General features: G+C 48.1%; 1 protein-coding gene across 2 annotated transcripts in view; it reads right to left on the bottom strand.

Moving 5' to 3' along the window:
* IGF2R (insulin like growth factor 2 receptor) overlaps positions 1-23,009 on the bottom strand; it is a 109,172-nt gene that overhangs the window by 24,914 nt on the left and 61,249 nt on the right. For both annotated transcript variants that reach the window (XM_077120771.1, XM_077120772.1), the window contains 18 exons: positions 22,383-22,520; positions 21,474-21,621; positions 20,762-20,939; positions 19,877-19,992; positions 19,243-19,411; positions 18,279-18,458; positions 15,067-15,168; positions 13,155-13,256; positions 11,658-11,853; positions 7,838-8,008; positions 6,708-6,851; positions 6,420-6,595; positions 6,051-6,138; positions 5,324-5,539; positions 4,453-4,583; positions 3,817-3,914; positions 1,146-1,282; positions 581-771 (listed from right to left, as the gene is read on the bottom strand). In XM_077120771.1, coding sequence (XP_076976886.1) covers positions 581-771; positions 1,146-1,282; positions 3,817-3,914; positions 4,453-4,583; positions 5,324-5,539; positions 6,051-6,138; positions 6,420-6,595; positions 6,708-6,851; positions 7,838-8,008; positions 11,658-11,853; positions 13,155-13,256; positions 15,067-15,168; positions 18,279-18,458; positions 19,243-19,411; positions 19,877-19,992; positions 20,762-20,939; positions 21,474-21,621; positions 22,383-22,520 — 2,681 coding nt within the window. The remainder of the gene's footprint in view (positions 1-580; positions 772-1,145; positions 1,283-3,816; positions 3,915-4,452; positions 4,584-5,323; positions 5,540-6,050; positions 6,139-6,419; positions 6,596-6,707; positions 6,852-7,837; positions 8,009-11,657; positions 11,854-13,154; positions 13,257-15,066; positions 15,169-18,278; positions 18,459-19,242; positions 19,412-19,876; positions 19,993-20,761; positions 20,940-21,473; positions 21,622-22,382; positions 22,521-23,009) is intronic.

Raw genomic sequence — 23,009 nt, 5'->3', positions numbered from 1 at the left:
TGCTAATTGCACACACTAGCAGGTCAGGGGGAGGGACCAAGTGTCGAGGGAAGGCCAGCCCCACTTGCCAGGCAGCTGCCATGTACCCCTGGTGTGACCTATTCTCTTTAAACCTGGCAATTTGGCAAGACAGGTCTACGTTGTGCTACCGAGGGGTCAATAAATAGTTCAGGGCCAGTGAGTGATGAACCGAGACATGTGGCTGGGAGGAGAGGCAGCCACCCCTGGGACCACTCTGTCCAACCCTCCTGCTCTGTCCAGGTCACCTTCAAGAAGACGGGCACACTGTCAAAGGCCAGCTTTCCGCACAGCCCTCAGGACAACTGAGTCAAACTTGAACAAGATTGCCAGCTAACCTTCACCTAGAATTGCCAGGCCAGCCAGGCAACTAGGGAGCCAGAGAAAACTCCTGCCCAGGGACCGAGGGCTAAGGTGACTCTGCCCCTTGAGTCAATCATTCTGGGCTCTTCGACTACATCCCAAGGGCAAATAGGAATGCTGATATTCCTGGACTGGACCCTTGGACCTGTCCCAATTCCAAAGCCACAGCGTTGGGGGCTAAGAAACATCCACCTCTTACCACTTGGCTCTCACTGCAGGTGAATCGGATCGTGGTGGACTTTTTCCGAATTTTGTCTGGGCACAGATCCCCGTCAATGTACTGCAGAACAGTTGCGCCATCCTTCCACTGGGGCCCGTCCTTCACTCGGCCGAGGTTCACAGGCTTGGAGCCACTCAGCAGACAGACGGCTGCCTCCAGGGGACACGGCTCTGCAACAGGACGGGATACAATTCAAAGCTGCCGATGGGAGTTTGTGCTCTAGGATTATAACCTTATCTGGCGAGGAAGGGCAGGCACGCTACTGGACCTGATGGCCATTTTATTCAGTCGCTCCAAGATGCCTACTTCTACCTCCTCAGATTCAAAACACGTTGTAAGGCTGGTCTCCTTGGCAGAGCCTGCAGTACTCATTTATCCTGGGCCACAGCGGGGACAGCCATCAAGACCTTCTGAATAACTCCTCCTCCCGCTTCTTGGCCAAACCACTTACATGGTGCAGAGCAATGTACCACCACCAAGTCCCTTCTCCACTCCACCCACCCCAGTAAACTCTCCACGGCCTGGAACCGAGGGGTCCCCTCACCCGTGCCAGCCTGCGGGGCCAGGGACTTGCAGACGTTGAGAAGGTAGTGCTCGGTGGCCCCTGTCCTTGTGACCGCTTCCCAGTTGTCGCTGTACCTCGACAGGGACGAGAGGTCGAAGGAGTTCCCGGCCCCATCTCTAAAGGGAAGAGAACACTGCCGTCATATGCGGCGCTCCAACTGAGAACGTTCACATCTTTAACACAAAGCCGGCCCCTGACGTCCTTATGGAGCTTTAAATGGGATCCCTCCCACACCGGTCAGAATCAGCACCCACACGACAGGGACTTCAGACCTGCTTAACAAAATCAAGGATTAACCTAAAGAAAATGTCTGAAAAGGAAGCGTCCTCTGTGCTGAAGCCAGGGAGAAAGGACGCTCACGTGCTGACCAGAGGAAACAGCTCAGGTACAGAGAAGGCGCCCAGCACAAACGGCTGGGCGCCTGCTGTGGAATCTAAGGCCCACCAATGGTCATGGAAATGGGAATGGGCTGCTCAGACTACAGCTGTGCTCACTACACAATTCCCAAACAGAGAGACTTACTGAGAACCAATCAAGCACCAGGCACAACATGAATAGCTCCTATCCCCAGAAGCTCCAGGCCTAAGGTGCACAGCGATGAACAGCTGCTTACACCACTTCTTTAGGAGGCCTTAGTATCAGAGGGTAACAAAAGCCATTCAGAAAACCGCATGCTGGGCTGGAGATGATTGATTCAACAGGAGAGAAATAAATCACCTTCCTTATGAAGTTTACAGAAATTATTAGTGAAAGAAAAAGACCGTTAAAAAGTTGAACAAATGTATATCATATTAGACGGCAGGAAGAGTTGGAGAGAAAAAGAGGCAGGAGAGAAGGACATAAGCTGCAGAGGTTTGGGGAGAGGGAGTTGAGATTTTAGCTAGAGTGGTCACCAGAGAAGGTCTTACTAAGAAGGTGACCTCAGAAGAAAGTTCTGGAAGAAGTGGAGCAGCCCACCCATCAGACACCTGATAAAAAACACTAAAGGCAGGCAGAAGTGCAAGTGCAAAGGGCCTGAGGCACCAACGGGCCTGGTGTGTTTGAGGAAAGCCGGGAACCCAGTGTGGCTGGATCTGAGTAAACACAAAAGGCCCAGGAAGCAGGAGATGCAGTCATAGGTAGAGAATATGCGGGCACATCATGTAGGGTCTTGGTACACGGGAAGAGCTTTTAGGTGTTAGTTCTGAATGAGACTGGAGAATCATTGCACTAAAGGTTTCCACCAAAATATGGCATGATCTGACTTACACATTAATGGGACCTCTCTAAGTACTTGCCGGACTGGACAGTCTAGTGTGTGCCCAGGACAGAAGCAGGGAGACTAATAGAGAGGACATGGGAGGAGAGCAGAAACCAGGTGGAGCACTGGTCCCGAGGTATCGAATTCTAGTTGTATCTGAAGGTAAGTAGGTCAGAGATGAGAAGTGAGAGAGAAAGGAGCAAAGAAGAGAGTTCCTTTCATGAGTGGATGCAGGGATCCATGGGAGCCCCAAGTGTTTGCAGGACTAGGCCCTCAAGAACTTCAGACATGGACTGTGTAACTGGAGGTCTCTATTATGGACCTAAGAGAAAGGATGGACACTGTTAAGAAGAACAGATGCTGTGTGGGGTGTGGACTAACAGGAGACCAGATTTGGACCATTAAAGTCTCAGATGATACGAAAACTAGGCCACGCTGCTCTTCCTCCCCTACCTGGTAAGGCTTACATAAATACTTTTGTAAAGCTCACGAACTCCACAGCACTGGAGTGAAGACGACGGAGACAGCAGTATTGGGGGGAGGGCAGCACACAGTGCAGGGGGGACGGAGAAGTAGGACATGGACTGTGGAAGACTGGCACAACCTGCCTCAGCAGAAAATGTGCAGACCCTCCAACCCAAGAGCTTCCTTCCTAGGTCTCCACCCAGTGCCAAAAAACAAGTACAAGAACGTTCACCATGGTTCTTTTTGCAATGGCCCAAATCAGGAAGTCACCTAATGCCCATCTAATAGTAGAATAAATAATGACTAGCGTATTTTGTCTAAGATCCTGATTCTGAATCATAATGTCTGGTGGAATTAACACTAGATGCAGGCCTCATCTTGAAGCCAGAGCTGCACCCTTACCCAGTCCCAGGAGAGGTTTTTGGCACGGGTACCAAATGGGGAGCAAAGGAAACCATGAGCGCACGCAGGAACCTGGGGTCTAGCGGCGCCGCATCCATGGGGCTCTCTGGCCCCCTCCCCATGCCCCCGATGTGCCATGCACGCCTACCAGGCCCCGGCCACAATGTGATGGCACAAAGGCAGAAGCCTTCCTCAGCTTTGTACCCCAGAGCCAAGCTGAGCAGCACATCAAAGAAGCAGGCAAGCTCCAGGCTCACTGTGGCTGCATTTAATTTGTGAAGTATATAAGGTTTAAATTTTCTGCTTCAGCTCCAATTATTTCCCCATATGCATCTTAATGCAAAACAGTCATAGAATTCCAAGGATGTGAAGGATTTGGGATTGAACCTAATCCAGCCTCTCATCTTAATTTTGAGGGAGCCAAAGCCTAGAGAAGTTAACAGACTACCATAATCCTTCATCACCCAGACCACTAACTATTGAAGCAAAATCACATTAAGTTAATCTGATTGTCCAACAGAGTTGATGTATAACTCAACTTACTTGAATGAACATTCGGTCAGATCAAAAGGCGGGCAGGCATACTGGGTTCGCCATTCAAATAAGTAGGAACAATCTGAAGTCTCCTTCAGAAACACTGGCTGCAAAAATTAAGACATAACGTATGTCAATATGGGAGGGAAAGCAAAACTTCAGTTACTTACGCTCTGAGTGTTAAGCATGAAGATTGCAAGGGAAGGCTGGGTTCATTAAACTCTAGACAAGTTAGAAGTTACAACACAATGTAACCAACACGCACTGAAGTGAACAGCACGATTATAACAACATTGTTTTGTGAATTGGAACAAAGGTGCCACACTAATGCAAAGGGTTAATAATAGGTAAAAATGTGTGTGGGAGAGGGTATATGTGTGGGAACTCTGTACTTCCTACATGGTGTTTCTGCAAACCTACACCTGTTCTCATAAAAAAAAATCTTTAAAAAAATGTACACTAGTTGATCAATTATTCAACATACTTCCCACAAAGCACGTTAACTAAGTTAACCTGGGACGACACATGAGGAGATTTCATAAGATCTAAGAGTAGACTCATTTTATAAAGTCGGTACCAGCACGAGTGAGTGTGAAACACCTCCCCTCCAGGTGGACTTCCCCAGGGGCCCGGGCACATGCTGACCTTCTGAGTGCTGCGGTCGCAGTAGAACAAGATGGTGGTGGAGCGCTGGTACACCTTATGGCAGGTGTCTCCTCCGGTGTAGTTAATTTTTAACAATCCGTTTTCATAAGTCAGCTTCTGAGTAAGGAGACCTGCTCAAGAAACAGCAAGCCAATTAAACATGGTTGGGTACAAGATGACCCCACGCTGCCAGGCCCAAGGCAGCAGACACTTGAGTTGTGCACCTGGAAGAGATGTTTCAAGGACTACATGTCCCTGGTCTACCCGCGCTGTGCCACCAGCTCACTGTCATGCTACACCGTAGGACGAATAAAACCAGCCCTGCTCTCTCCCCAGGCTGCACAGACTAACCATGGAGACAAGCCACGCCTCTCCTGGTTTGCAACGATAATGGCACTAAGTTACCCTCACATACTTACCGTGTCGGGTACTTCACTTTTAGAAGGTTTTAAACTCATTATCACTTGCTCAGATGCTTAGACAAAATTAACAATGCACAGCCTGCACATGGTTTTACAGCCAGACCCTGAATTAGATGTGTCCTCTATGATTTGTTTCTAAATAGGACTATTTCAGAACAGTCATTATTGAATATAGTCCAGTGTGTCCTAAAGTAATAAAGGAAAGAAATGGGATCCCACAGTCAGTTGCAGGTATTGCTAAATAAAAATAAAATAACACACCCTAATAACAATCTGCAGTCTGTATTCTGATTAAGGGAGTCAAGCGAAAACAGAGATGTCACTAGGACATTGTTTCACCAGAATACAGCAGTCCTTCCCATGTAAGAAAGAGACTATCTTTTAGCATAATATCTTAAATACATAATTCCATTCTTTTGCACCAAAAGCAGAAGAACAAACTTTGGTACCTGCCACTTTTTGAAAACTCTGGGGTGCCCGTTTCTCCTGACATGACGAGACCATTTTGGACCTATCAACAGTTGGACAGACATCTGAGGAGAGCTTTCCACAGACGCGGAAGTAATAGGTGTATTCCCCAGCACTCACGACGGTGTCATTCACAGCAAGAGGCTTTAGGTCATATAAGTTGCCATGCCTCGGATCCTTCACTTCACAGTTATCTCCTTCAGGAATAAACAAGAAGTTACAGACAACTGCAAATGCTCACATGTTCAAGAAAGAAGTTTTACAATTTTTATTCAAGTAAGGACTGGCTTAAAATAACTTACAGTAGGCATTAACAATTATTTCCACATCAATTACTTACAGTAGGCATTAACAACTATTTCCACACCATTTTATTTATATATAATACAAATTGCCTGACTTGACAAAACAGCTTTCTAGAAAAGCCTAGGTCACAGGATGAAAAGAAAAGCCTAGGTTAGACTCTGATTAAGATCTGCATAATCAGAAACAACAAAAGCCCACCTCTCTGTTTTCAAATGTGGAAAACCTATACAGGGACATGAGGAAAATTTTGCTGGAAAAAATGAACGTTACAGTGGAGTTTAAAAAAAAAAACCAAAAGCGTAAGCATGGTCAGTCCACTAGTGACTGCCAAGGCTGCAGAGCGCGCTGTCACCAGGTTTCATGCGCAGAGTTTCTGCTACTTGGTGCATGCACAACACTTACCTTCCACTCTGACAATCGGGCAGGCTTCCACTGTTCTCCACAGAAACACATACTCACAACCATCCAGAAGCTGAAACATTGGTGATCCCTAGAACATAAGCCAAGAGCTTTTTCTATATTTGCTCTCATTTATTAAAAAAAAAGAAAAAAAACCAGTCAAAAGATAGTCTCTAATAATACCCAATGTTTAGCCTCCATGAGCAAAAATGACCAGCTGTTATTAAATCCCTAAAGCCTGGGGGGAAACAGTATGTGCTGGTCAAGCCATATCCACAGCCCCAAACCCCTGCACAGGCAGACCAGCTTTACACGAGGGCAACGGAAGGGAAAGGACGTGGCCGACGGCAACACGGGCACCACAACGCCTACCGTGGTCTGCGCACACTCCAACGTGATCCTGGTGGAGAACCACTGGTTCCCACACTTGTCACCATTGACATACACGATGCTCAGGGACCCATTGGCTGCAGCTTGAGGGCTAACCTGGACCACACCCAGGTTCAAGCTACCGTCTTCAGTGATTAAACAGGACCCAGACGCAAGGCCTGGAAGAACAGGAGGATCCGTTTTGGGGTGGGGGGTGGGGAGAGAAGGGAGCCAGCCCCTGGTCGAAGGCATCTGCAATGCAGACAAACTGAGAGATCAAACTGAACTCACCATGGCAGCCAGGAATGTAAGGGAGAGGATTGCAAACACTCAAATAGAAAGTTCTCTTTCTCCCATCAGCTGAGGTGTCAACGGCGGTCCAGGGCTTGGTAACTCTGCTTAGGGCACTTAGGTCATACTCATTTCCAGCAAGGTCTGAAAAGCAAGGGAAGCCCGCTGGAAACCCTGCTTTCCTGTCGGCTCTGGGGCACCAGGCCGGGTAAGGGCTGATGATGTGTAAACTGGCACCCAGGTGTGCGGGAAGTAAGGACGCCACAGAGGCCCGGGGCTCATCCCGCAGAAATCCATGTCCCGCTGCTGTCCACCTAAATGATGCCTTCACAGAAGACAGCACCCATGTGGGCACGGCAAGGACAACATGCCGAGAAGAGGCTCGCTGTGGAGCTTCTGGGTGACAGCTTACGGAGCACGCACTAGTTTCCTTTCTCATGTAAGAAGCTCCGCCAGGGTATGTGTGATTTTTCTCTCCTGAGTTTTTTACTCTGTTCTCAAATAGCAACTGATGCCAAAACATAGTTTCAGACCTTTGGTTCTATATCCTGATTCTCTTCAAAAGAAAGATGACACCCCTAAACCTCATTCGAAGAAATCAGGCGACAGGAACATCATGCTGCCTACAGAACACACACGTCACACACACACACAGCACACACACCATTTACACATGCAATACACAACACACATACAAATACACACACCATATACACACACCACACAGAGCATACACTCATCATACAATACATACCACACATCCCACAAACACACACAAATACACATACAAATACTCACATACCACATAAACACATACCACACAGAGCGCATACACACACCATGCAACACACACAACATATACACATACAGTGTGCAACAAAGACCACACATCCCACAAGCACACACACAGCAATACCATGCATACACATACAAATACACACACATCACATACACACAGTATACAGAGCACACACACATACTGCACAGCATACACACCATATATATGTGTAACACACAATACACACACCACAAACACACACACCACACATATGCATATAAATACATATGCACTCTACATACACACAGCACACACACATGACCCATGCCCGGTTCCCAGTATGGCCCCTTACCAGTGACGTGGCAATCCACTGGAGAAGGCACACAGGCCAAAGCGGTTTCAAACTCAAAGAAGGTGTCCCTGATTCCAAGCCGGCTGTCGATGTCCTGATGCAGGAATCTGGGTATCCCCGGGTAGAGAGCATCATTGCAAACAAAGCGAATGATAAAAGCATCAGAGGTGCCTGTGGAGCAAGAAGGTTGGATTTCAAGGAACAATCAGGAATGCAACTGCGCACAGTGCCGCGGCAGGAAAGCTCTGCTGCCGGGAGACAGGGCCCCGCAGCTGTCCTCTCAGGCAACATGCGGGGCCGAGCCCCCTCTCGGGGCACCTGCTTGGAACTGCCAGTGGCCCAGCTCCTGCCACGGTGCCCCGTCAGGAGGGCTTAATCCATCTGGGCACTTGCTACCCCAGAGAGTACCCCAATCCCGCGTCAGCCCGCCCACCTTCACGCTGGAAATGAGGGAGACCTTCGTGTGTGGGGTCACTCAGCCAAGTGTCGTCTGGCAGCGGGGAAAACAGAAGAACCCCTGCCCTCCTGGCTGGGACCTGCGGGGTGAGGGCAATAAGGGAAAACCAAGAAGGAAGGGGATGAGGACGGCAGGGGGCCGTGTGAGAGGGCGGCATGAGCCAACACCTGAGGAGGGGACAGGACCCATGCCCACCGCAGGGAACAGCAGGCACGGAGGCTCGGGGGGCTGGGGTTGGCGGTATGCCCAGGCCATTCAGGCAAGGAGTGCAGGGGTGTGGGCCCCTGAGTGTCCAGGCACCTGCTCCAGGGCGACGCAGGGCCACAGGAGGGTTCTGAACTGGGGGCGGCAGCGTCCAGCAGCCCCAATACCGTGGCTCTGGCTGCCTGTTGAATTGGGAGAATCTGGGGCTGGAGGGGGTGAGCAAGGGGAGGCCAGAAGGTGGGAGGCGGTGGCTGCAGTGGCCGACTGGGAGCTGGACAGTCCCTGATGGCCAGTGTCTGTGGAGCAGGAGCACCAGAAGCCAAGTGAGCCCTGGCCCAAGGTGGGCAGAGCAGGGAAGCAGCTCGGGGCTGGCGGGCAGAGGGTAGGATTTTGGTTTGGGGTATTGGGCCCGAGATGTTTTATGAGCGTCCAAGGTGGGGTGTGAGATTTACAAGTCTGGAGTCTAGAGAACAGCTGGAGTGGGCATTTGGGGGTCGCCAACACCGAGGTGGCTCCTAAAGCCCAGGCGGGGAGGGTGGGCAGCAGGTCGGACCCAGCCCTAGCCGCTCAGGGGAGGCCCCCAGGGGCGCAGAGTGAAAGAGGCAACTGATTTATACAGCAAATTAATTACCCCAAAAGGAGAAAAACATATAAAGTTACTGCATATAAGGAACAGGGGGACGAGAGACGCGGGCAGTCCCTAAAACCACTCATTACAGTCCAATTACAGTTAACGACTTCACTGGTAAAGTCCGCGGTGGCTGGCAGCTTAGGAGGCGCGCCTTCCAACAACACAGCCATCTCAGGTGGGCGCCCACGGCCTGGAACGGCACCAGGCAGGAAGCAAGCAGTCTCTGCTCCCAGCTCCGCCCACCGTAGATGGGGGTACAGCACGCCCCGGAGGGGGCAGGGAAGGCTCGGGGTTCAGTGGTGGGACATTAACTTCCAGCGCACTACATCCTGGCTACCGAGCACGCAGCCCAGGGGCTCTGCCTCCATATCTAGGAGATGGGGATGGCAGGTATGCCTCATACCTACTCTTGTCATTGAGGAAAACACAAAACACGTACATTAGCACAGTGCCATGCTACATATTTTTGTATTCCCAATTTCTGTATGAGGAGACTGAAGCAAAGAGAAGTGAAGTAAGGAGCCTGGGAAGCACCACTATAAGTGCTTGCATCTAAATTCAAACCCAGCAGCCAATAAATGCCAACTGTGGTTAACCACATGCCCCCATTAGTAACCCTGCAAGAGAGGATGATTTTCCAAGTTAGAGCAAGAAAAAGAAATCATATATAAAGACTAACCCATTTTTTTGCAATGCAGTGCTTTGAAAGTGGAAAGCAAAAGAACTATTTGGGAAAAAAAAAAATGAAGCAAGTCACCTTTTGGATACTGAGGTTAAACAGTATGACCATGAGTTTTAAAAGCTTTCCATCCAAAAGGATTATCACCACCCCATCTCCACCCTGACCAACACCGATCAGGAACGTTCCCATGTCAGAGTTCCCTTCCGGACTACTTCTCCCCTTGGCTTTGGCATCCAATTGTCAGTACTATCAGAAGAAAGGACTAAATCAGAGCTCAGCTAAGGAAGCTCCTCTGCATCAGTACTCACTAAAAGAAGACAATATGCTTATAAAGTTCTTTAAGATGTAATGAACGTGCACTATAATCACAGGGGGTGAAAAGGAACCAGCAGTCTCACCCCCTCTCTCCTCCATCTCTGCTTACAGGCAGCTGCACATTTCCTCCAAAGGCAACCAACACATCCATCTTTAATCAGCTCACCTAAAATGTTCTTCTTTAATGAACTAAAATTACCACCCTTTGGTCCAAATCCAACACAGAAAACTCTAATTCCTTTTCTAAACAGCAGCCCTTCAAAGTTCTGGCAGCACCTGGACCTGTGCTTTCTGTCCTCAAAGGAATCCTTAAAATTATCCCTTACCACCTCTAGTTCTCCCACTGATGTCCTACAAAATTTTCATTAGCCGTTAGCTTGAGGCATGATGCACAAAATTAACAGATGCCTGTAGGGTTTGGTCTAACAAACCCAGGACAGCAGAACCATCACCCCCTCTGTTTCAGACGCTAAGCCTCCATGAACAGGTCAACACAAGTGTTGAGTATTTTGGGCAACCACATCACACAACCGCCTCTTGTGGCTTCACCACGACACAGTGGAAGGAGTATAGGCTGTAAAGTTATGTAACGTGGATTCAATTTCCAGATTTGCTGCCTACCAGGAGTGACCCTAGGCAAAGTTACTGAATCTCTCTGGTCTGCAGTTTCCTTATCTGCAAAAGAGAAAAAGCATTCACTGGCAGAGCCAGGACTAGAAAACAAGAGCCCCAGACCTTAACCGTGGCTCTGCCAACTAAAGAGCTTTCTATCACCAGGCACAACGACTTTCTGTGCCTTCACTACCTCACCTGCAAAACCGAGGAGCAGCCGAGCAGGAAGGCATGAGCTCTAAAGAGGGATCTATGTCTCTGAGGCTTCGTGTGAAAATCAACCAGATAGCGCACATACAGCACATGGGAAGCTCTGAACATGGGGCAGCTATTACACTGCACCCTCAGCAGATAGGGCTTGCACTTGACCTTGCACTTTAGGATACAGAAAATGGCAACTATGTTTCTGCTGTATGACACAGCAGCACTGTATATGCACAACATATACAGAAACAACTGCATACATGCAAGAAGTATACATACAAAATTGTTTACAAAAAAGATACAATAAAGATTGAGTGGAAGATTTGAGGAAAGAAGGAAATTTACAAAAAACAAAAATAACTTTTACTGCCGTCACTCATCATTTCTTCAATATATAAAAGAAAGGAGATAAAAGGCCAAGGGAGAACATCCTGAGTCAGAGAAACAACTAAACTGCAAGAATGCATGGAGGAGGGAAGGTAAGAGGAGAGCAAAAATGGGAACCAGCAATGTGATGCAATTTCCCTAGAGTTAAAGAATGACATTTGAAAGGACCTTTACGTGGTCAAAACACAAAAAGTAAGAGTGAGCATATGCAACTCAGATGGCTGGTGGTGAGGAGACCCTTTGAGAAGGCAAAAAAGCCAAATATATGCTATGCAGAGACTCCCCAGGACACTTTCTGGCTGCTAAAGAAGCATGGCTTTGAGCTCACCCTTGGTAGGGGAATGAGGTCCTCTGTAGGTGAGAGTTATAAAGCCCTCCGTGGACAGCTGAAGGCTTTTCTCAAGTCCAACTGGCCGTTCTGGCTTTAGATTCTTGAGATCTTCTATATGGGTCTCTGCCTCACAGCCGGAAGCTGGTTTTCCATCAAAGGTCCCACAGACAGACATTGTTCCACAGATATTAAACTGCAGGTCAGAACCAACACAAACTCATTGAGGCTGCAGAATTCACCACAAGCGAAATCCACAGCAACTCAAATCCTCGCTCACTTAAAAATCTGCTATTTATTATTCAGTTTACCAACTAGCCATGTTCTGGCAATTAAGTCCTAAAGCTAGTACATAAAGCAAAAACCACAGGGGCCAACTAGAAATATCTGTAATCGCTCTAAGGTTCAGTAAATATGGCTTTCTTTGTTCAGGCCTGTAAATTAAAATGAATGATAAATGTGTAAGGTATCTTGTGTATATAGCAAGGCACCATATATAAAAGAAGGGATATATGTAAGCCATAATTTTACAATGCTTTTAATTATATTATAGACATCCTATTAATTAAAAGTAAATATAACTTAGGGCAGGTAACGGTGGCTCTGTGGCAGAGTAATCGCCTGCTGTGCTGGAGACCTGGGTTCAGTCCCCAGTGCCTGCCCATGTAAAAAAAAAACAAAGGTAAATATAATGTGATGCCCCTATATTTCTTGAAGACACTATCAATGATATCATTCCATTCCATTCCATATCTTTGCAGCAAATATGAAGGAAAGGCTTCCCTGTATCTGTTAAGTGTTAATGGACAAAGTATATAAAACAAGTGTTAGTCTTAAAGGCCAAAGTTTTCTACTAAAGAAATGGCCAATGCGGACTAAACCCCACACAAAAGTTTTCAGTCACATGAGCTGTGTTTAGGAGTCCTTGGTGATAGAAATCTGATCAGTGTCCCATTTTCCTTCAAAGTCTGGTCTCCACGGACTGGAGAGAAATATGAGCTGCTATGTCACATTGCAGGCACGGGTTAAATTGGCTGCCCAACCTCTGAATATCTCTCCCATCTGGGGCATCCAGACCCCTGCAGAGACAGTGAACACAGGGACTTCCACAGTGTGGAGAGGGTTCACTGAACCGCAGAGGGATGGTCCCACCCGAGTTTCTGACTCGGTGGATTGGGGCGGGGTCCAAGAACATGCACTTCTACAAGCTCCCCAAGGATGCCGAAGCTGCTAATAAAGAGAACACTGCTCCCCACACCCAGCGAGAGTGCAGGGGTCACCTGCTTTCTGCAGAATATAAGCAACCCTCCCACCTGAACAGCACCAGGAGGGTGATGATGGCTTGATTTCATTTTCTTCAGGCACAGTTCTCTTCTCTCCTAAGTGACCACAGCCATCAGCGTCCCTGGGCACTTACAAGATGAGTAAGTGCTCCTGGTCAGGAAGGCACCCTTACGCTCGCTTCAAAGCAAACTGGGCATGCTTCCGGTAACTCACCACAAACGTCTTCCCGATGCCCGAGACAATATGTCCTTGCGAGCTATTGAGTGGGTTGAGATTGAACACAAATCCGCTGTTGGGATCCCGGATAGAGCAGGCCTGCGAGACACCAGGAGGGAGACACGGACAAGTGCACTCGAACGAACTCCACAAGTGCGCAGTGAACACAAGCCCTCCACAGCGGCACATGTGCGTTCACAAAGCTGTTTCTTCATTTATCTTAAAAACTTCTATAAGTTAATGTTTTTTTCTGGTGAGACAGAAGGATTGAGAACCTGTGCCCAGGCCCTGAGTGCTGGTGTCCGAGCACAGAGCACCCTTCGCGGAGCCGCCTTCCATGCCCTCGGTGCAGCTGATGCAGCCCCCACGCATGTGGTGTCAGCGCAGGGATGAAATCTACAGGGCAGCGCCCATGGCTACTGCGTTTACCTGAACAAGAAAGGGACTGCCAACCTCTAAGGGGAAAATTAGGCAGGAATCATGAGAGAACAGAATTAATTTAAAACACACACACACACAAAGCTTAAATCTCACACCCAGTTTTTGGTGTCAGTTCCTCTCTCAAAGGTCATGATGGGAAGAATAATCAGCTAACTCACCAACTATTCCTTCCTCTTCTGGAAGATGTAATTAGCCTTTCCCTTGGGGCTGTCTGTCCCCCAGAGACAGGGAGTGGAGCAAGGGCCATGGAGAGCACAGCCACAGCCTACAACCCCACCCCCACCCTGCGCCTGCCGAGCCAGCCCTGTGCTGGGAACTGCAGTTGGGTAAACCAGAGGCTGCAAGCCAGCAGAGATCTGTCAGGAGGCAGGGTGTGCGGGAAGGAAACCAGTGCTAGCAGAAGAGAATGTGCACAGTGCTATGGGAAAAACTAATTACCCTCGGGAGGTCAGAGAAGATAGCTCAGGGGAGCAAGGGAACAATCTGCAGGCCAGGACCCAAGCAGGGGAAGGAACAGCTACCAAGGCTCACAGAGCGTGGGAAGCAGCAGGGGCCACAGGTGGAGGGGCCCACATACTCAGGGGGCATGAGCAGCTTCATATGGTGGAGGCAGAAAAGACATCAGAAAATGTGCCTGGAATCGGATCAAGAGCCTCGACTGTCACCTTAACTTACAGCTTTACCCTCTAGGTGACAGGAGCCACCGAAATGTTCTGAATATCAGAGTGACACATGCACCACTCACGTCTACCACGCAGAGGAAGAACTCTGCCGGGGATGCCACTGCGACAGGGCCGTGGGAGGGAGAGGCAGGACGTGAGAGCAGGCTCGGAGTGAACTTGAAAGCACTGCTTCTCACAGGTTGGGGGGTGGCAGCTGGAGCAGGGGTGGGGCAGGAGAGCTGTGAGGAAGACGGACGGTGTGCTGGCCCAAAGCTGTTATGTACCCAGAAAAGACCACATTTGTGTTTGCAGACCTGTTGTGGGGGGGGACCTTTTGATTAGGCGATTTCAATTGAGATGTGTCCCAGCCCATTCAAGGTAGGTTTTAATCCTTCACTGGAGACCTTTGTGAGAGGATAAGAGGCAGTAAAATCCAGAGAATTTAGAGAGAAAATGCCCCAGGGGAAGCCAGAAGGACCCACAGGGGCCAAGAGAGCCAATGTGAAACCAGAACCAGGAGACAAGGGCCCTGGGTGCCATCTGCCTTTCCTGAGAGAAGGTATTTTCCTCTTGATGCCTTAATTCAGAGGTTCCATGGCCTTAGAATTGTAAATCTGTAACCTAATAACTCCCTGTTGGAAAAGCCAACCCATTTTTGGTATGTTGCATTTAGCAAACAAACAGAGGGCACATGGCGATGCTGTAACAGATGGGAGACACTGGGGGAGGCGGTCAGCTGAGAGCCGGGTGCCGTCGTGCCCTCAGGCAGGGCACAGCTGGGTCTGGTGCTGGCCGAGCACACGTACCTGGTCCGCGTCTGTGGTGATCTGGACAGGGCAGGCAGCCTCTGTGTTCCACAGGAAGCTGACCACGCACTCCCAGTTGAGAGAAAATATGGGATGGGTATTCTGAAAAGTCAAATTCAGGATGATGGTCAATATAATGCCATGGCACAAGATGTAATCAAAACATCAGCCTGATACACAAAAGCAGCTGAAATCTACTGTTTACTATGTGTTGGTTAATACACATAATACTAAGGTTACCACGTAATGACACGTAATACTAAGGTTACCAGGTTAACTTAATGTCCTCATTATCCTATGAAGGAATTAGTCTCTCTTATTCTTGGACATTAATTTACTGGAGACCGTGCCAAAAGTAAGCAATCTAATTCGGCTCCAAACCAAGGTTTGGCCCTAAGTTGGTGCTTTTAAAAAACACTCCATCCAGAAGCACATTATGGTGGCTGTAATTAGCAGAACTGAATTACAGGGGTGTCTGTGGGTGAAAGGGAAGGTTCAGAGCTAAGTATGCCACTAGAAGGAAAGCCAGAGGATAACACATGGGACTGACACAGTGAACCCTGTGGTAGAAGATGACCGATCACCAGAACAGATACAAAAATGACCTTTCACGGACAAGGACAAAGGTACATCGTACATATGGGGAAAATTGCATTTACGGGCTAGAGTTACCAGTTACATTTTAATATTCTTTCATCAACAGTAAAAAATGTACTAAGTGGGGGGACAAGGGGTACGGAATGTTTGGGTTGGATGGTTTGTTTTTGGAGTAAGTGATGAAAATGTTCTAAATTGATCATGGTGATGATCACATCTATGTGATGATACTGTAGACCACAGACTGTACACTTAGGATGGATTGTATTATATGTGACTATAGCGCAACAAAATTGCTTTTTAGAAAAAAAAAAAAAAAAGCTCCACCACAAAAATTGAATGCAGAAAGCCAGACAGCCAAGGTGAGAGAGCATATGATTTCATTTCGGTACATTAGAAAGCGGACAAACCTCGTCTACGGTGCCGGAGAGCCTGGTGGTGATTGTGCTGGGGCAGGGGTGGGCAAGTGACCAGAGGGGGCACAGGGAGAGTTTCCGGGGCTGCAAATCTGGGTTTATCTGGATTCTGTTTATAGAGGTGTGTTCAATTCCTGAAAATCCATCAAGCTTATTAACTTGTAATGTGTGCGTGTAGATTTCAAAAAAGTTCTTCCAGAGCACTCCGTGCTGCCTGCCCACACATGCAACACCTCCGCTACGGTGCAATAGCAGCTCACTGCAGTGCTGCACTCCGTTAACCTACATAAGGGCCCTTGGACCAGGTTCTGCAATTATCTGTGTTCCACAGGTGAGAAAACGTGAGGCACAGAGCAGTTAGGACACCTACCAGGTCACAAAGTTACGGACATGATAAAACCGTGGCTCCCATTCGGTCCTCGGCCCAGGAGCCCACACCCACTGATGAGCCCTCCACCTGGTAAATCCCCTCCTGGACTAGGTCTTGCCTTCCCTGAGAGTGAACTACAAATACACCCATCGATTCTTCCTCACAACGTGGCTGTGACAATCAAGTTAGACGATGGACTTCAATTAATAGTACAGCTAGAAAAACGTGCTGCTGTCAATTGTAACAAATGTTCCACACCCGTGCAAGGCATCGGTAGTGGATGGTGTGTGGGAATCCTGTATTTGATGTATGAATCCTGAATTTGATGCATGAATCCTGTTTTTGATGCATGAATCCTGTATTTAATGCATGCTCTGTAGACCCACAACTTTTTCTAATAAAGAAAGAAAAATAAAATGAGCTTTAACCTTTGAAAGTTCTGTGACATACAAAACCTCTACAAATGTGACATACTTTATTCACCTCATGAGCATTTACTGAGCTCATGCTAGGAACTTTCTGGGCCCTGCCCAAGCACTGAGAGACACAGTGTCAGTGAAATTACTCTGAAAACAGACAAACATGGTCAAAATAAAGTGTCAAAGAAGAGGTGAAAACCTAAGGAGCCAAGAGAAGTTCCTGGAACTACCCAATATCCTGATGACAAGAGGAAGCCAGAGAGGAGAAAGAGGCATCCATGGGTGAGACTCCAAGGAGGGGTGGGCTTAAATCCAGGAAGTGCTTGGCTTGGTGGGTTATCGGAGCATGTTTCTGTAGAATCCAAGAGTCTGCAATTCCTTCCCAAGGCCAAGAAGCCGATGGGAATCCAGAGCTCAGGGTTTATGACTTCACGCTCATTAACACCTGTGTGGTATGATGTGGCCCTGTGCTTATGTGCCAATAATGCCCTCCACTCATCAGAGATCTTCCTGAACTCTAATCATGCTTTGCAAAAAACAGTATCTTGACAAACAACACACATAACTGGGAATCTGCAAGATTTCTGGAATTTAAGTGATTTAATGAGCCCACTGAACTGTTAGTGCACAACGAATACATCCTGCTACTTCAATGGACCTAGAGGAAACTATGACAGACTCTTAAAAGTGGAGTTTGAAATACTTATCATGACTTCTAGGATCTTCACTATGGATTTATCTAACACTATGGTAACTATTCAAAGCACATGACCCTGATATCCGCAAAAAATTTCAGATAAGAAAGTAACTGAGATTGTACTTCAAGCTATTTTTATTTGGAGTTTTCTACTCTGTCCTTCCCTGGCTAAGGAATTCAGGACCAAAAGCAACCTCAGTCGCCTTTTCTCCTCTCTGGCCTTAATTTTTCACTCCTGTTTTCCCATCTTACTATACTTCTGTCTGTCAGTGTTTGCCCACAGGCCTGAGATGCATCAAAGCCTCAGCTTCCTCATACATGAAGCTGAGACCATGAGGCTCATACATGAGGCTTGGACAAACCACCCCCCAAGGCCTGCTCCCAGGGTGCTGTCTTCCCCAAACTAGCTGTATCCAACCCCAACCACAGAGGGGTAGGATGGAGGTCTCACACTGCAGAGAGAAAGCTCAAGTCTGTGGAACACCACTTTCACAGCTGCATGTTACACACTCAAGCCTTGACTTCAGCAGTAAAAGATTAGGAGGAAGCTTCAGAAATGAGAGCCACGAGGTGCTCCTCATCTGCTCCCGTGAACAAGGTCACGCTGACCTTGAGCTGCGTGACTCCTCTACCCACCCCAAGACTCATTCGTTTCTGTTGCGAGACAGCTCAGGCAGGCAGTGCTGGGTCACAGACGAGCCCACGCGCCTTACCAGGCTGCCCCGGGTGCAGATGAGATGCAGCCTCGTGGTATAGGTGGTGAGCTTCCCGTCGCTCGTCCTACAGGCCGAACCATTGGTGTACTCCAGGAGGAGGCTGCCGCTCTCCTCGATCCTGGGACCCGTCCTGGCGACGCCCAAGTTACTGATGGAGACGATTTCGGAAAATGAATCCTGGAAAAAGGAGCATCCTGTGAGACATTCCCCTCTGGACAGCCAGGGTCCAACGCCCTCCATTACTCGCAGGTGGAGGTCACAGCTCTGATGAAGAAATCACACCCACGGCATCAGCTCACAGCAGGGAGCACGGCTCTCCACCAGCAGAGCGCGCCCTCCACCTTCCTTCTCAGCAGCTGTCCGCACAGCGTGGAACGCATGCCTGAAAAACTGCATTCCCCGCAGGTGGTTTTGAAAGCAGCAGGTTTCTAGAACACATGCATGTCTTTACGGTTTCGCCACCTACAACCACCACAAGGAACATGCGAATCTCCTGGCAGTCACCGAATTCAATCTGATTAAGTTCAGCTCAGCAACCCAGAGTGCGGCTAATGCTTGGATCTAGCTCCACCACAGCAGCGCTCCCAAGTCAAAATTTTTTTCCTAATTAATCCAAAATCCAATCTCTATTTTTAGAGATGTGTGTTGAATCACTCACAGACACTTCTGGATTCAGGGTAGACAAAATTATGAAGAGGCTCCTCTGCCCAGTTAAAGTCAAAGGTCCCCAACAATAAGGAATTTATTTGGGGGATGGGGGAGAGGTGCTAAACCTGAACGATGATTCAAGCACGCTAAGGATCTGCGGGAGGCAGATCAGTTTACCATGTGGGTCCCGTGCTGACCCAAGGACTTCATCCAGCAGCCAGCCCATCCTGGATCTGGGAGCCCCAAAATAACCACCGCCACCTACGCACCACGCACCAAGGAAATGCAGGCCAGCTGCAGCAGGCAGACTCACTTGAACTTTGTCATATTTCATCTCACAAGCGGCAGCGTATCGGTCACAGCCCGGCACTGGATTCAGGGGCCGGCAGACGTTGATATAATATTTCCTCCGCATGCTATGTTCCCTGGCATTATCCATCGCATACCAGTTTCCACCACGACTGCCTTCAGATTTCGCTAGACTGAAAGTGCAAAACAAAGTGCGCACTTTTAAGCAACTCCCATGTTTTCAGCCTGATGATTCACTCCTACGCAGGCTCAGCCAATGAAACATGACCTACCTACCAATGAACCTACGGGAACCCGCTCGCTCGCCAGGATTCTAAGTGACTTCACTGAACTCAGCATGCAACAGACCCAAAGGCCATCCCTGGCAACCTCTGTACTGACCTTCACTGTCTTCAGTGATGACGGTGAAGAAGAGGCTTTGCTGCAGATACAGATCATTATCCCAAAGGCTACCAACCTTTCCTGCTTAGAGTTTACTCTACCTAAAGCTCCCCTTCTTGGTATGCAACCCCAAGCTAACGTGACAGCCAGAGGCATGCTCACCACGGCGCCCGGACGGCATCGGCAGCTATGCTGGACCCAAAGCAGGGATGAGGGAGGGCTGACCACAGCGTGATCAGCTGTCACGCTGGCCTCACCTGGAGAGGTCGTATTGCTCCAGCGCGGAGTGGTCAATGACCACACACTCCAGGGGCTCCTCCGGGCACGCGTAGCTGGTGTACCACCGGAAATTGTAGGTGGAGTTGTCTTCCTCCTGATCGCATGCCAAGGAGAGAAACGGGAAGGGATGGCAAAATGAAAGGGAAATGTCACACAGAGCCGGCATTTAAGAACGGATGGTCGGGGGTGCAAGGGTGGTTCAATGGTAGCATTCTCGCCTGCCGTGAGGGAAACCCAGGTTCCATTCCCAGCCCATGCGCATCCCAAAGAAAAAGGGAAGAAAATATGGACAGTGGCATTTTAAGTTAAAGTAATCAGAGTTGATTTTCTTTGCCCATCTCCTTCATTTTATTAAAAGGAAGATGGCCCAGCAACCAATCACGATGGAATTCTAGCCTTTGCAAAGTGAGGGTGAGGGATGATTTCTGAAGTTCCTGTCGGTGCTGCACGCGAAACCAACCAGGTTGAGGGCTTACTGCTGAGACATTACAGCTTTGGGAACGAACACTGCCCGTGTCTCCTGGCAAACCCAAAAGGAATCATTAAAATCATAATGAAAATTGTGAACGCAGAGATGAAGGCCTGGTCAGGAACCAGACAACCAGCTCTTCTTCTAAATAAAAGGTCTGCGGCAGGCTCGGGTGTCAATTTGGAGGGGGAGGCAGGCAGCCAGAGGAGGGGCCATCCACCCTGGGAACCGTCACGTTCGCCCCTCGCCCGCTGGGAATACCCCTTCGCACTGAAGACAGTCACAGGCCTGCAGGCAACTGGGTGTGTCTTCTCCCCTGCCTGGAAGAGGCTGACGTCCTGTCCTCTCTGTCCCCGCTGGCACACACGCCCTTGCACGCACACAGAATTCCTACCTGGTATTCAGGGAAACCCACGCCGGCGTTGCGGTCACAGAGAAAAGTGATGAGGGTGGATCTGGGCGTACGCTTTTCGTCATTGTAGGGTGTGCCATCTCTGTAATTCAACTGGATCATGCCATTGTAATATGAAAGTTTAGCATTACTCAGTCCCAAGTTCCAAGCTTTCATGTCCCTAAAACAAATGCATAAATGCCTCTTAAAAAGACCCCAAGACCAGAAATACTCAAATACCATGTTTAGGGAAGAAAACAGCATGGGGGGCTCTGGGGCTGCTGCTGCCAGCACACACCATGCTGCATATCAGGCAGATATCGTGTGAGGGTGTCTAACTGGGCCATTCTTGCAGGGGGTAAGAGGGCTTTTGAGGCCCCTCAGAGGGACTGCTTGTTGGAGGTACAACTCGCTACAACTGCACAGATGCCACAAGACTGGGGAAATGAGCACACAGATGCGGAGGCAACAAACACGAAGCCCAAAACACACAGGCTCAGAGCACTATGTGATCTTTTCTTTCCTGGGGAGCAGGGCTTGCCCCTTCTCTGAGAAACTCACCTCCACAGCAGTGTGCAAGACAGATCTTCTTAGCATTTGAATCCTCATCGTTAGCACAGTGACATTGCAGTGAGAGGACACACCTATTTCTGGGGAACATTATCTACTAGCAAAACCCCAAAGCATCAATCTATAACTGGAAGCAGTTACTTGCCTTTTTGCTACCTGGCATGCTCCTGAGTTAGACTGGCAGGAATTCACAGACACAGAGCCACAGACGTTGATATAAAAGTCATACTTGTCCGTTACGACTTTGTAGCCACCATTTTTCTTGGTGAGAGGTGACAAATCAAAAGAAAACCCTAAGCAAGAATAAAAGCCATTAGCATGTGTCCACTGGAATGCAGCTGACCAACAAGCGAAGCCTGCTGTTTCAAGGAGACAGACGTGCTTCCTAGCAGGAGGAGATCCAACAGTTCCCTCCGGCCACCAGAGCTGCCACTGCTGACCATCCTTAGAAGTGGACTCCACACCACCAAGTCCTCTTACTGTGTTAACCAAAAACTCTATTCAAAGCCCATAATTGCTGGTCTAATAAACAACCAGAATGTTCAATGTTTACAGGCTGACCACAGTACAACGACCTTATAAAGTCTCTCAACGGGTCTCGTTGTGGCCTGCAGGTTTTGTCAAAGCTATCTCAACGACAATTTTAAGAAAATTTTTTCAGTATCTAAAACAAGCCCCAAACATCAGATATTCAGAATTTTAGTCAAAAGGTAGTAACATAATCCTAATGGAGGTAACCGGTAAACGTTCATAGAAAGTGTTTAAAAATACATATATAGGGATGCAAAGGTAGTTCAGTGGTAGAATTCTTGCCTGCCATGTGGGAGACCTGGGTTCGATTCCTGGCCCATGCACTTCTCAAAACTAACAATGAAATCAACAAAAATAAACCAGCAAACAAAAAATTCAACTAAAACGGTGCTGCAATAATGGGAAACTCACATGAAAAAGAATGAAATGTGACCCCACCATACAGCATACAAAAAAAAAAAATACATATATAGTAAGCAGTTCCAATTACACTAAACCACAAAAGTGCTGCTGAGATACTTACCTGCCTGGGAATCCAACACTGTGCAATTTTCTCCCTCTGTCTTAGACAGCACGCATGCAGCAGCCGTGTGCCACTCAAATTCGTAGAAGCAACCATCATCCCCAGAGGTTCTCAAGACTGGAGCACTTTCTAAATCACCTGTTATGGGGGGAAAAGACCTATTACTAATCCATTCCTGAAAACCTCCACTTTTTCTTACTCTGTTTAAAATTAGACTTGGCAGGGGGACAGGAAATTAGGTCAGACACATTGGGGAGTCAAAAGATGGTCATGCCCTCTGACCTTACCCCACAGCTGGGAATTTATCCAAAGGAAACATTTCAATGTGAGGTAGACAGGGAACACAAAAAGCATAATCCCCATCACTGGATTCTTGCTAATCACCCAACAATAGGAAAAAGGTTTAAAAATAATGAAACCAAGCCGTATGAGCAAGGAATTCCTTAAAAAATCATATAATTATGAAATACAGAAGAGTAGTCACAAAGTACATTTTAGGAAACAAAAATACATGAGCATAGAGACAGACAGATGGATTGATTTTGACTCTATAAAAACAATGCATACCTAACACATAAAGAAGAGTGAAAATGAACATTGTGTTTAAGTGGTGAAATTATGGGCAAC

Source organism: Tamandua tetradactyla, chromosome 11, assembly GCF_023851605.1.
Source record: "Tamandua tetradactyla isolate mTamTet1 chromosome 11, mTamTet1.pri, whole genome shotgun sequence".
NCBI classification, from domain to species: Eukaryota; Metazoa; Chordata; class Mammalia; order Pilosa; family Myrmecophagidae; genus Tamandua; species Tamandua tetradactyla.
The sequence above is the reverse complement of the archived record's forward strand: the minus strand, read 5'-3'. Positions and strand labels throughout refer to the sequence as shown.